This window comes from Carassius carassius, chromosome 37 (genome assembly GCF_963082965.1).
Source record: "Carassius carassius chromosome 37, fCarCar2.1, whole genome shotgun sequence".
In the NCBI taxonomy this organism is placed as follows: Eukaryota; Metazoa; Chordata; class Actinopteri; order Cypriniformes; family Cyprinidae; genus Carassius; species Carassius carassius.
Genome location: NC_081791.1, coordinates 22,591,374 through 22,605,837, shown reverse-complemented (window position 1 = coordinate 22,605,837; position 14,464 = coordinate 22,591,374). Strand labels below are relative to the sequence as shown.

The following is a 14,464-nucleotide window of genomic DNA, read 5'->3' as shown; positions in this document are numbered from 1 at the left end:
CCCCACTCACCATCATGAACAGCACTGTGGCTGCAGTGGAGTCATTCAGATTCCTGGGAACCACCATCTCTCAGGACCTGAAGTGGGACAATCACATTGACTCCATTGTGAAAAAGGCCCAACAAAGGTTGTACTTCCTCCACCAGCTGAGGAAGTTTAACCTGCCACAGGAGCTGCTGAAACAGTTCTACTCAGCCGTCATTAAGTCTGTACTATGTACCTCAATAACTGTCTGGTTTGGTTCAGCAACAAAATCAAACATCAGAAGACTACAGAGAACTGTTCAGACTGCCGAAAGGATTATTGGTGCTCCCCTGCCCACCCTTCAAGAACTGTATAAATCCAGAGTGAGGAAAAGGGCTCAGAAAATCACTCTGGATCCCTCACAAGTCACCCCATCTTTGAACTTTTGCCATCTGGCCGGCGCCTAAGAGCCGCAAATACCAGAACAGTAAGGCACAAGAACAGTTTCTTCCCCCAGGCAATCTACCTCATGAACAGTTAAATGTTCCCCACTTACGCTTATGCAAAAAAAAAAAAAAAAAGTGCAATATCCTTATATTTATTTGTTACCCCTCCATCCTAGTACATCCCTGCATCTTATCTTATTCAATCCTATTCCATTATCATTTATTTATCTTATTCAATCCTATTCCATTATCATTTATAGCAAAATTGTTTATACACTTATTTATTTGCCTACATTTTTTTTCTGTGTGTTGTTGTCTCTGTGTACTGGAAGCCTATGTCACTAAAACAAATTCCTTGTATGCGCAAACATACTTGGCAATAAAGCTCTTTCTGATTCTGATTCTGATATGAAACATACATATAAGGATTTTATTTTTATTTTATTTTTTTGAAGAAAATGCCTAATTTTATTTATTTATTTTGAGGTCTCATGACTTGTACATGTTATTAAAAGTACAATGGTACATTCTGATTGTTAAAAAACCTAAAAATGCTTGAAGTACATATACTAAAGATCCACTCAGTATATTAGATTGTGCTTTATTTACCATCATATAAGTTTCTATGGGACATATTTGGGCAAATCTTCAAAGATGAATGCTTTGGCATCATTAGTTCATCATTAGTTCTGCTATCCCTTCACACTCAGCTTGTTTGTAAGTTTGTTTTTTCACTAAACTGCCATGAAATCTAATTACCCTGATTAGCTTGGCTTCATTCCGAAAATAATCTGCAAATGTGACACAATGTAATTTAACAAAGTCTATTCAGCTCGCAACTGCGCGAGGCAAAGGGAGAAATGATAAGAGTGGCTGAGAGCCAATCAGAGAAGAGGAAGAGCAGCTACCGGTCATGCTAAGCCACCTGACTGGTGCTGAGAGACACTTTGCTCGTGGCTCTGCCATTCGTTTCGGCAATCAAAACACACAGGTGGAGAACAGATAGCCGTAAACTACACATTTAATGAAACGCTCCATCCATCTGATAAGAAAAAAGATGCCTTTTACAAGAGATGCGAGACCCATGGAAAAATGGAAATGTGTGTTTGAAAGAGAGTGAGAAAGGAAAGGGGAAAAGGAATGGAATAGGGGAGCAAAAAAGGACAAGAAAAATGCAACATTCAAAATATATATTCTTTTGGTAAACAGAGAAACAGACGCAAAAAGAGAGATACAAAAAGTACCATGGTACTTCTCAAATAGTATAGTTTTCCATCAGATATCATTACTGAACTGTGGTACCGCAACGGTACTTTTTGTAAGAGTAATAAGACTGTAAGCAAGCACAAGCACTAAAGAAAAATGGAAAAAACGTGGGAAACTATTTTATTAAGTACAGACAGGTGTCAAAACAGGGTTGAAAGAGCAGATCAGATGGCACACTTGCTGAGCACAACGGAATAATGGTGTACCGCGGGGATTCCTTTGAAGTGTTTCACGTTTTTTCCCAAATACTGCCTTTATTTGCTTTGAAATGACTGCGGCTCCGGTGAGCCGGGAATCCAGGTTATCACGCGGTGTGCGCCCCCACAGCGCTGAATCACAGAGTGGGAATGAGCTCGCAGCAAACTCACATGTTCAACTTCGAAAACTTCAAATCCATCTGACTGATGCTGAAGCATTCCACTGCGGCTTCTGGTGCAATATTTAACACTGTACTGTACTGTATACTGCATTAGAAATACATGCATGGAATACCAGAACATTCCAGGATATGGTTACTTTACATATGGTTATTAGCCAATAAATAAAAGTCAGATCAACTATGATTTGACTAAAACACTGTTGCAAATTAAATTCAAAATACAGTTTAAAAGCATCTAGTTAAAGTGAATACAAAGAATAATTATATTTATTTATTTGCATTGATAATCACCAAAAATCTCTCGTTTTTTTTTTTTTTTTTTTTTGCATAAAAAAGCCAATGCCAATCATCTAATGACATAAAATAATCAACACAAAATAATGTTTCAGGACTTCAAGTCTTGCGATTTGTTCTTCAAAACTTCCAACAAAAACAGCCCTCATGGTACAAGAATCGGCACGATATCTAAAGTGTTAGTCTGCATGTTAACAAACAGACCAATGATAACAATAAAAATGCAGAAAGAATAAAAGAAAGCATCTAGTGTAAACAGTTCATTAGCTAGAAAAATTATACAAATAGCTTCTAAAGATATTTCATATGGTGTCTATTCAACGATTCACCCGTCTGTCACATGAATATAGACTAATGTCTTCATTTCGGGGCTTTTCTGAGAGAATACTGAAATATATTTGATGCATTCAATTAATTAATCTGCATATCATGTAATTAATTTGAATTCCATTTCAAATGGACCCACAGCTGACGTTCAGTGTGAAACGGACATGGAAACACAGAGAGCTGCAATGTGCAATGTGTAGTGTAGGATTGCTGGGAAGCCATGCAAAGGGAAAGAGGAGGGCTGTTTTTTGGCTCTGGTAGCTGGCAGCGCTGCTCTGCTAGTCTGCTGTTTGTTTTGCTCAACTGCTGCCTCTAGCAATGCTCCTACAAGCAAAACATGATATCTGCTGCTCTTTTCTTCCTTGTTCTCTCACATTCTCTACTTCTCTCTCTCTCAGTCTAAAGAAGCTGTGGGGCGATGCAGAGACGGTGCTCATGGAGCGTTAAGCAAAGTAAAGCCCACACTGCAAACACAGCAAATGCAGCCCACTTCTGTGGATCATCCACATTCCCTCATTTCTGAGTTGGAAATGGATATAAATCACATAGCAACAGAATTTGTGTTCGAACCATTTAGGATGAATTTTTTACACTTAGAAAAAAGCATTATGGTAATTCTATGGTATTATATGAGACACCTAGGAGTAGATATTTATGAGAGAGAGATATTTATTTCTCTCTTCATTTATTATTATTATTATTAGATATTTAACATGATCGTCATTCAGTACCATGGAATGGTCACCGCAATTCTTTGTATGTGTAGCACAAATGTACCAAAAAGTTTTAGGCATAGTACCATGGTACTACCATATTATTCTTGGAAGAACTTTAGAGTACCATCTCTTTACAAATATATAAAAAAATGATACCATGGTACAGTGATGGTGTTACTATGGTACTTTAAACTATATCATGGTACTAAACTGTACCACAGTATTTATACTGCACTTCATGGTGCTTCCTACAATACCATGGAAAGTACAAAAACCATGGTAACCATGATGTAAATACATATGTTTATGTACATATACAAGTGTTATTTTGGTATTAGTTCTATACTATTATAGTATTTATTGATATTTTAAATTGGCTTACTTTTATTTTCAGTTTTTGTTATTTTGTTATTTTTTTTTTGTTATTTGTTATTTTGTTATTTTTGTTATTTGCGTGTCAAATTTATTAGAATTTATGTTCTGATATTTTTTATTATTTGCTTTAATAATAATAATAAGAAGAAGAACAATAATAAGAATAAATATAGCTTCAAGCAGCAATTACGGGGCCAAGCACTCCAGCGGAAAGTTGAGGAGCTAAGCATGGCATGGAGCATCACACGAAGTGCAACTATGAGCAATTAAACCAATTTTAGGTTGATTATAATTGAAATGGCTGAAAAATCATAAAGACAACCTCTAGTAATAAGATTAAAAGGCCTATCACTTTTGACCAACAGGTGGCGCTGTAATCAAATAATTTTGGTGTGTTCTGTGTGATATGAAAATAACACACAGAAAGTTTGGTGTCAATATGCCAAAGCATTCCAGAGATACAGTCTCAAGTGTCACTTTGGCATTGTGCCTGAAATTCGTCGCTGTGGTATGCAAAAACGGTTTCGTCTATCGACACAAAATCCATAACTTTGTGTCAGCACAGTCTGAAGATCATCTGATTCAATTTTGGTGAAAATCGGACTAACGGTTGATGAGGAGTTAAAAAAAGTAGGTTTTCAACATAAATCAAAATGGCGGACCGGAGGTTCAGCTTAATCTGGAATATTTAGTATCTATGTTGTCGCCATAAGCCAGGAAAATTTTGAGACCAGTTTCATTGCAATAGGCTACTGCATTAAAAAGTTATTAGCATTTTTATAAGTGTAATTTTTCATGGGTAATGAATGGTTTATTACTCTTGACCAATAGGTGGCGCTGTTACCAAATTCATGTGGCATGGTCAGTGTGAGGTGACGATGACACATACAAAGTTTGGTGCAAATATGTCAAAGCTTTGCGGAGATACAGCCTCAAATACATTTTGGCACCCTTCCAGCAAATTTGTTGATGCGCTAAATGAGAACCGTTTCGTATATCGACACGAAATCCATAAATTTTTGCCAGCATGGTCTGAAGATGATCCACGTCACATTTTGTGAAAATCGGACTAACGGTCTAGGAGGAGTTCGAAAAAGTAGGTTTTCAACATTAATCAAAATGGCGGACAGGAATTATGGACAATTTTCGCATATTTGGTATCAATGCTCTCGGCATGACCCACAGAATATATGTAGACCATTTTCATTTCAATAGTCTAATTTATTCAAAAGTTATTAGCATTTTTGTGATATTACATTATAACTCTTGACCACAAGGTGGCGCTGCCACCAAACTTTTTGAGTACCTTCAGGGCATGGGGCCGAAGATTTTTGTAATTATTTTTGTAACGATACGATAATGCGTTCAAAAAATACAGCATTTTGAAACATAATTCAAAATGGCCGACGCCTAAAATGGCCGACACGGGAAAATTGGATATCATTCGACTCGACATAATTCACTGAATCTAAAGAGACCAGTTGTGTGATTTTTGGCCAAACCATTCAGAAGATATGAGCCAAAATATCAATCAAATATCAATGGCGCAGCGTCGAAACACTGCAGGTAGTCTCAGGTCATGCTTATTATAACACACACTAAGTTTGGTCTCAATATGCCAAACCGTTGCCGAGATATAGCCTCACGTGCATTTTAGCGTACTTTTCGTCAAATTTGTTCACGCGTCATTCGAGAGCGGTTGGACAAATCAACTTGAATTCCATAACTTTTTGCCAGCATGGTCTGAAGATGATCTGAGCCAATTTTCGTGAAAATCGGACTAACCGTCTAGGACGAATTCGAAAAAGTAGGTTTTTTGAAAAATTTAAAATAGAAAAAAACTAAACTTTGCGATTTTTTAATTTTTAAGCCAAGGATTCAGAGGAAAAAAGAATTGTCATTTTCTGGCTTACGGTTCAAAAGTTATTAGCATAAAAATATTGAAGCTTTGGACAAGTGGTGGTGCTAGAGAGTTGGAGTTAGAGACTTGAAATTTGCTATAGTTAATGTTGGGACTGCCCTCTATCAGTGTGCCAAATTATACAACTTTCCCGCTATCGGTTCTATGGGCTGCCATAGACTTGCGGCGGAAGAAACGGAAGAAGAAGAATAACGCCAACGATTACAATAGGTGCCTACGCACCTTCGGTGCTTGGCCCCTAATAAAGTTACAAAATGTATTTAGTTGCATTTTTCAGTTTTAGCACTCTTACTAATAAGGTTTATTATTTTATGTATGTATTATTATTTTATTATTTTGTATTTTTTTTGCGGACATGGTACCATGGTAGTCCTAAATTATTTTTGTAAAATGCCATAAAATACCATGGTACATGTATTTCATTACCATTCAGAACCAACTAAAACAATGCTATTGATCTTACCATCCCAAAAGTCACTATGACGGGTTCAGTTCTAAGGTTACTTACAGTACTTCATCACAACTATTATTAGGGTAGTAGGAACAACCATGCTGCATTAGCTGGTAATCCACGACTATCACTTTTAACTTTTGAGGCCTTAAATGACTTGACAAGCCTTTTATTATGTCTAAGCAATTACTATCCACAATTCAAGGGCAGCAACACCAAAATTCTTTAAATCCTAGTAGCATTTTTAATTACATATTTTGGCAAGTCTTATCAGGGTAACAGATGAGGAACTGAGATGCCATCTAATTAGGCAGTCTGGAGTTCGTTGACTAGTAAGGGCCAAACGGTGCGAGGGAATAACTCGTGGATCCATCCACTCTAAGAGGAGCCTGTTGTCGAATGAAAGGGACTTTGAAGTCTAAAAGGGCTTTAGAGTGTCCGCCCACATCACATGGGGCTCGAAAATAGAGCGCCACTCAAAACTTAGCAAGATGTGGCTAGATACAAACAAAGAGTATAGAAGCCCAAGAGGCGAAACTCTGTTGTGTTATGGGTAACAGTCTGTAGATGGCGCTGCAGAGGCTATTTTCCTAAGGGTAATTAGGCCATGCATAACCAACACATAGACGTATATTTTCTGGCATTTAACGTCATTTAACGTCGGTCATCCTCATTAATGTATTTTAAATTGTTTTCATATTTAGATATGAAACAGAAAAAATAAAGTTCTGTTAAGTTTTTGTTATGTTGAGTTTTCCAGTGCCATTGACTCCCATTATTTCTCTGCGTTTTCCTTTAGTTTTCAGTCCATAATTGCGGCCGCGCCGTCACGTCATGGAGGCAACTGTTGCTATGGAGCGTTCTATTGAGTTTCGCCTCTTGGGCTTCTATACTCTTTGATACAAACTAATATGTGTTAGCAAACCTAGAGACCAGTTACTCATAGTGATATTGATTTTATGAGACATTTCCATAAAGCTACTAGGGAAAATACAACACTTTAAAACTGACCAGTGGGTGGGCGTTTCAGGTTTAAGGAACAGGCTTTGGGTTCACCTGCCTTGGACCGAACATTTTTCTAAGAGGGCATTCAGATATTGAAATGCTATATATATTTAGAGATGCTATTTTAGGAAAAATATTGAGATTTTACTGTGAAACAGCATAAGCACAACATATTTTCAACAAGCTAGCTGAAGCACCACTGTTGAAAAAATTGCAAATTGCTACTGATAATTGAAAAAGGGAAACAAATGCCAAAGACAACTATCTGAATGTTCATGGAGGAAGCAACGATGCTTTAAAGTAAATGAATTTAAAGATACAATTTATGATTTAACCATGCAAACATGCTAACAGCTAAATCAAAACATGCTTTCAGTCCAGATATCAGTATATCACCATATAGTAAGTGGAAATCTACATAAACTAGGTTCATACAGATCTGAATGTATGTGGGTTAAGACACAACTGAAGATATATTTACCATGCATACATGCTTACAACTAAAGCAGAGCATGCTTTTATCATGATAAAGTGAAAAAATATTAAGGTTAATAAACAAACGAACAACAAACAAAACAAAAATGTGTTAATTATCAGAAAAAAATATCTAAATGAACTAGGTAGATTGTTGGATGACTAGCAAACAAATTGTCCATCTTAACCCATCCTAACTGCTAAATGCTATTGCTATTTAAAGAGAGAGAGAAAAAGAAAACTGCAAAATACAATACAACTGCAAAAATGTCCATCAAAATGTGTTTGGAGGAAAATACAATGCTACCAAAAAGGCAAATTAATTTAAAGATGGAACATCTTTGATATAATTTTGCCCGTAATCATGCTAAATGGTTAAAACACACTTTTAATTATGCTTTTAGTATGCTAACGAAAGCACTTCCACCAAAAATGTTTGACAAAAAACATGTATACGTAAGTAAATCTGTATAAGCTAATTGATAACTGTTGTTATTTGCTACACTATAGCTAATTTATAACGTAGCATTAAAAGCTTTTGCATTCTTAGCAAATACAGTAAAAAAAAGTAATGACTAAAACTGGACTAAGTTAAAATAGCATGAGAAACCTGGTCCTGGCCCCGTATTCTTGGGCACCACCCAAGAAGTTGCAAGTGCTCGCGCCATCTCCTTGACTCCTGAATGTAAAATTCATCTTCGGTCTCCATTAGGCAGACAGACGCTGAGGCATCTGGAAATTAAGATTTAATACACTTTGAATAATTAAAGCCACAGATCAGTGGCAGCCTTAGATCCCTCCGAGAGGCCCTGTGCCAGAGAGAATGGGAACTGAGGGGCTTTGAGCTCCACTCGCAACACAGCGGGATGGAGCGGCATCAAACAACTAAGGTGAGGGTGCATGGCGGGGTCCCCGTTTCTGCTAATTGCCTTTCTGATTTATTGATTAATTATGATGAACATTAGTCGTCGTTATCCCGAGAGGATGAGGCAACGGGTAGGATGAAGGTAGCATTTGATATGGAGTCACTCGAGGAACTGAAATGGCACGCGGTGAGGCATGCGTTCTTGACACGCCTGCTGGAATACTGATCCACAGACGGGCTTCTCTGAGCTCCGTCCTCGGCTGTTCATCACCAGCAGTGCCTGGGATCAGGGGTATGGGAGACAGGAATTTGCAGTGTTTGTGGGAGCTGGGCAGAGATTTGAGAGAGGGAATGAGTGAGAGAGAATGAGAGGGAGTGAAGGATGAAGAAACACCTGACAGCCAAACGGTACAGACGGTAAATCAGAGCTGGATGGAGTTTGGAAGCCAGAAGTGGATGCTGCTCTCCACATGCATTAGGAAACAAAGACCATATCAAACCTGTGCAAGTGGAATTCAGCTTAGTGCTAGAGGTCAGTGAAGAAGATATGGCCGGCCCATTAAGAATCTAATTCAGTGTTTATGTATTCAATCCAAATTATGCATGTTCTATAAGAGACACGCATACATACTGAGGATTAAATCAAGGTCTGACACAAAAGCATCACGTCCTACATAAAGGAAAACTTATATGCTGCAAATTGGAACATGGCACTATGTTTGGACATTAAAAAAATGTCCAATCATTTCTCATCTAAACTGTAAGATGATGTCCAGGTCACATTTCACCCAAAAATCAAAAGCAATAAAAATTATTTTATTTATGATAATGTATCTAATATAATAATACAACTAATCATATTAATATATAAATAAAAATAAATTATATAGTGCAAAAAGTAAATTAAGCTTATTTAAATAAATACTATTTTACTGCAACATTATTTTAATGATACTAATTAACAAAATTGCCCCAAATTATCATTACCATGTGTTTGGATGTGTAATTTTTAAGTCGCATTATTCTTATTGATGATTTTGATTAGATTTTCATAACTATAAAACAGCATGAATCTGCATAAATGTAATTATTTTTTGTTACAGCAATGAGTTTTATTTTATTTTTGCTTTACAGTAATATGAAATGTGCACAGTTTTCATGAAATATAATCATTTTATTACTAGTATATAATATATGAGGTAATCTATGACTTGAATAGAAAAACTGGTTGAAGATAATATTCAACCAGCTACTTTTCCAAACATTAACAAAATCAATTACTTTTCTGTGGATGCTCACAAGACTCAATTTCTATTCTTTTAACAGTTTAAAGCTTTATGGACCAAACACAGACATTATGATAGATCTAAAAATGAAATTATGGGCTCCAGTGACAAAGTGAAATCTAAATGTCTTCTCATTTTTAATTAAGTCCCTGAAAGCAAAAAGGAAGAAAGTATAAACACGATGGATGTCCTGATAAAAAAAAGTCTCTGATCAACTCAACTGTGCAGCTTCCATATTCGGCGTCAGCATATTAGTTATACTGATTATAATTGAAGCTGTGAAAGCCGGATAATATACCCTTCTTTCAAGAAGACAAAAGAACGACTTGTTTTTGGTGTCTGTGTAGGCTTTCTTTGAATTATCTTCCTACTGACAACTATATTAGAGTCTTATGTACTCGTACCACCCAGAAAAGCAGCGCAAGTTATTTTATTACCAAACAACAATGTAGGTACAATAGCTTTGAGCAGAAAGCTTTTAATGCTAACAGCTCCGAATGAATTATGGGAGCTATATACTGTCATATTTACACTACAAGTCTTAAAAACACACATGCACCCAACTGACGACAAACACCCCAACAATCCTTTGCTGTTTCTGCTATTATCATGGGTGACATGTCTTTGTTTATAAAAGCAAACACAATGCAGAGCATTACTGAATCCCACGGATCCCACGGGTGCATCGAGCAGTTCCTTGGCGATATACCACCCTATGACTTATTTATCAAAACCCCCATTTGTCTCATCGGAGACGCACACTAATGAGTCTCAAATGAGCGGGAGAACACAGCCGTAACACCAGTTTCATCATCCTTAAAACAAACTCCATTCATTACACTTATGAACAGGGCGGCTGTATCTCAATAGGGTTGGATGAAAGCGACTAAGACAATCTTGGGTTCCCAAGGTGGGTCAGCGGCTTTCATTCAGTCTCTCTTGTCCATTTACGGACAACCAATGTTGGAACATTATGAGCGTGCCTGCATGACAACACATGCTGTATAGGCTGGAAACAGAAAACAGCGTGATGCACACCGACTCCACTATTAATCCAAAGCGATGCTGAACGCAGGACACATTTCAATACTCCGCCACTGCACGACCTTCGGTGCGGATCTGTGAAATGGTCAGGCACTTTTGGCACTAGTAAAGGGCAAAACCGCTGTCCAAGTGTGACTAAATGAGCTACTGGCCGACAGTTGGGTTCACAAATAACGAATGCTGGAACAAATGTGTTAGCGGCGCTATTTGTTTGTTTGTTTATATGTATGTTTGTTTATTTCTCCTTGTGGATTACTCAAGTGTGGCTTACTGAAGCAATTTTCCGCCTGGTCAGATTTAATGTGTTCCTCTGTTTATCCGCTGTCAGGCAAATGTTGATTTATATACATTTGATTTGCAAATGTGACTCATTACGCTCTGTGACTGCACGGTTTATCTTTCATGTCTTGGCGAGGATGTTTGGCTACGTTTTAAGGTAAGGTTGTTCGGAGACTAAGCTTTAATAATGGCAGAGATAAAGTAATTCTGAAAGGGACTGAGGGAACTGTATTTGCGGTCGTATATGTGGAAAAGCCTGCCTATAACTAATTTAAAGAAAGAAACACAGAAAATACATTATTATCATTATTATCATCATACTTTTTATTTTTTCTCAAGTTTGGCTCAATAAAGCAATTTTCTTCTTGGTCAGATTTAACTTTGTTTACTTTCGTTGTCATCACCAGACTTCTTCTAAGATTCCAGAAATGCTGTCTAGGCAAACACCTTCACTCGCTTTTGAAACCCCACTGCAGATAATAATGAAACACAATCTCTGAAATCTCACTTCAACCACTGGTTATTAACCGCTGCTACCTGAAGATAACAGATCCAAAACACCTATCCTTTACTCCCTGCCACAATTCCGCAGCTTCACCCATAAAACCCTACCAGTATCTCACCTTCATCCTCCACCCAATAAACACCATACCACCAACCTCCACGTCAAAAGCATTTTTCCAGTGTTTATTACTCTCTACACATGTGATGGCAACTTCATGACCTCGTGTCAGGATATGACGTAATGACATCTAGCTACTGTCCAAACGAATCATCTATAATATAATAATCTAGGCGTAATACTAACTGTCAAAGATAGACTATTTTCTAGTTGCAGGATTATAATTAATGAATTTACATTTATATTTATTTATGTAGCAGATGCTTTTTACCAGAGCGACTTAAAAAAATAATTTGCTTCATAAAACAACATCTTAATGAAAAACTGTGTCCTTGATATTTGCATTATGCAGTAACCATTCTACAAAATCAATAAGAGGCCCTTATATATTATGAATATAGTCAGGGATAAAGGGTTAAAGACATTTTGCTGCGCTTTGCACTTAACCGCTTTCTTTAGCATTGACTCTATTCATAATCCACATAAACAAAAATAAATAACAATTTAAATAAATAAATAAAAAAAACATGAAAACTGAAATATAAAAATAATGTAAAAATAGTTTTTTTGTAATTATTATGTTATTATGATGATATAATGTCAATACATATTATTATTATTAAATACTACTACTACTAATAAAAATATTATTTTAATTAGTATTTTAAAACAGCAACAATAATAATAAAAATAATAGCAATAATATTATTATTACTATTATAATAATAATAATAATAATTCGTTATATTTATATAGCGCTTTTCTGGGTACTCAAAGCACTTTACATGAATTATAAATTAAGTGTATTTAATAGATTTAATTTACAAAAATTATGTTGTACAGCAGTGGCTACAACTCAGGTGCAAGATACAAATGCATTGAGCTGGGATCTAAAATCAACTGAGGATACTGGATACTGCAGCAGAGCAGGAAGGTGTTTGGGAGTGAACAGCAATAAGGCTGTGTGGAAAATGGTAAACATTTATGTACATTACTCCCAAATGCCCTTCTCAACGGCAAAAGCACTGTTTAACAGCTGCAGAGTGCGTGAACAGCCCCCTGGTCGACTCGAAGCGGTTTGAGATACAAATGCTCCCCTGAGATGACTTCGGCAGTCAAGAGCGGGCATGTGGAGGATTGATGCGTGTGTGCGTCGGTAATCATAACCCACTGTACAAGCGTAATGCCGCCTAGCGCACTTCCAGTGCTCATATGAGGGAGAGATGTGATTGATATTGGTTTTTATGCAAATGTAGCATTTGTAAATGTACAACATGATACAATTTGCATAGTCATTCAGTCAGTGCCGTTTATAAGTGCATTAATACTGCGCCGCTCTCCTAAGAACAGCTGCTCACACAAAGCCAGTGCAAAAAGAACAACGTTCGCAAATGGGACATGACCGCCCATGTGTGCATCTGCACCCCTGGATTTGTTGGGTGATGGGTCGCAAACATGAAAAGCTATTTTCGTTTAAATGAAAGGCGAGATGTGTGCATGAAGTGCTTTATGTGTAAATGTATGTATTGTATTGGACAGACTGACCTCAGACATGTTGACGCGGCCCTCCTGGAATGAGCAGTCATTGGCATTGTGGGTACACATATGTCGATATTTGCACCAGTGGCATGGAAAGGAGCCATTCACACAGGAGAGACACCTATCAAGAAGAGACAGCAAGAGGAAAAGAGTATTATTAAGTTATTAATGGCCACATATAGCTGCATTGTATATCAAACCATGACATTTAGAAACTACTGTACACACTAATATGTTTCTCATAAACTTGTTCTCAGAGCACTTTTGCAACTACATAGCAAAGCCCTAATACCAACCCAGAATACCCCAGCAACCACATAGCAAAGGACAAACAATTATTCAGAACTAGGGGTGTGTAGGAAATGGCGCTTGATTTGAAAGCAGGTGATGGAGGTTTACTACTAATCACAGAACTGGCTTTACTGCCCTAGTCAGAACTCAATAGAACCATCTAGCAAAGCGACAACACTCAGCAGAATGCTCTAACAACTGTATAGCAGCACACTAAAACTACCCAAAACACCCTTGCAATCACATAACTATGTGCTAAAACACTCAGGACACCTTAGCAACACCCTAACAACAACTCCCTGGCATTTGTATAGTAACTTACTAACCACTAAGCCCTAGCAACTGCAACTTAGTATTGACAACAAAGCCCTAACAGCTACACAGCAATGTACTTAAACATGTAGAACACCTGAGCAATACCCCAGCAACAACTCAGATCACCATAACATTCGTATGACTCACTAAACACAAAGCCCTAGCAACCACCCAGAACACCCTAGAAACCACACAACAATGCGCTAAAACAAACACAACACCTTAGCAACTCTCCATTAACAACGCTGAAAACCTGAACATTCACAAAGCAACTTACTTTCAACCACTAAGCCTAAGAAACCACCCAAAACACCTTACCAACCAAACAGAAATATGCTAACACAATCAGAACACCTTAGCAACACAATAGAAACCACAGAGAACACACTTGCAACCATACAGCAACGCACAAAACACTCAAAACACCTTAGCAACACCATAGCAACAACTCAAAACACCTTAGCATTCGTATAGCGACTTACTAACCACACAGCCCTAGCAACTATCCAGAACACCCTAACAATCACAAAACAATGCACTAAAACACACAGCACACCTTATCAAGACCCCAGTACCAATGCAGCACCCCTTAGTATTCCTAAAGC

The 14,464-nt window shown here is 37.3% G+C and overlaps 1 protein-coding gene across 3 annotated transcripts in view; it reads right to left on the bottom strand.

Annotated features, from left to right (window-relative positions):
- LOC132118402 (plexin-A1-like) overlaps nucleotides 1-14,464 on the bottom strand; it is a 239,357-nt gene that overhangs the window by 84,190 nt on the left and 140,703 nt on the right. For 2 of the 3 annotated variants that reach the window (XM_059528223.1, XM_059528224.1), the window contains exon 9: nucleotides 13,260-13,374. In XM_059528223.1, coding sequence (XP_059384206.1) covers nucleotides 13,260-13,374 — 115 coding nt within the window. Of the gene's footprint in view, nucleotides 1-7,890; nucleotides 8,764-13,259; nucleotides 13,375-14,464 lie in introns of those variants that run through there. The other variant, XM_059528225.1, reaches the window with a different exon arrangement.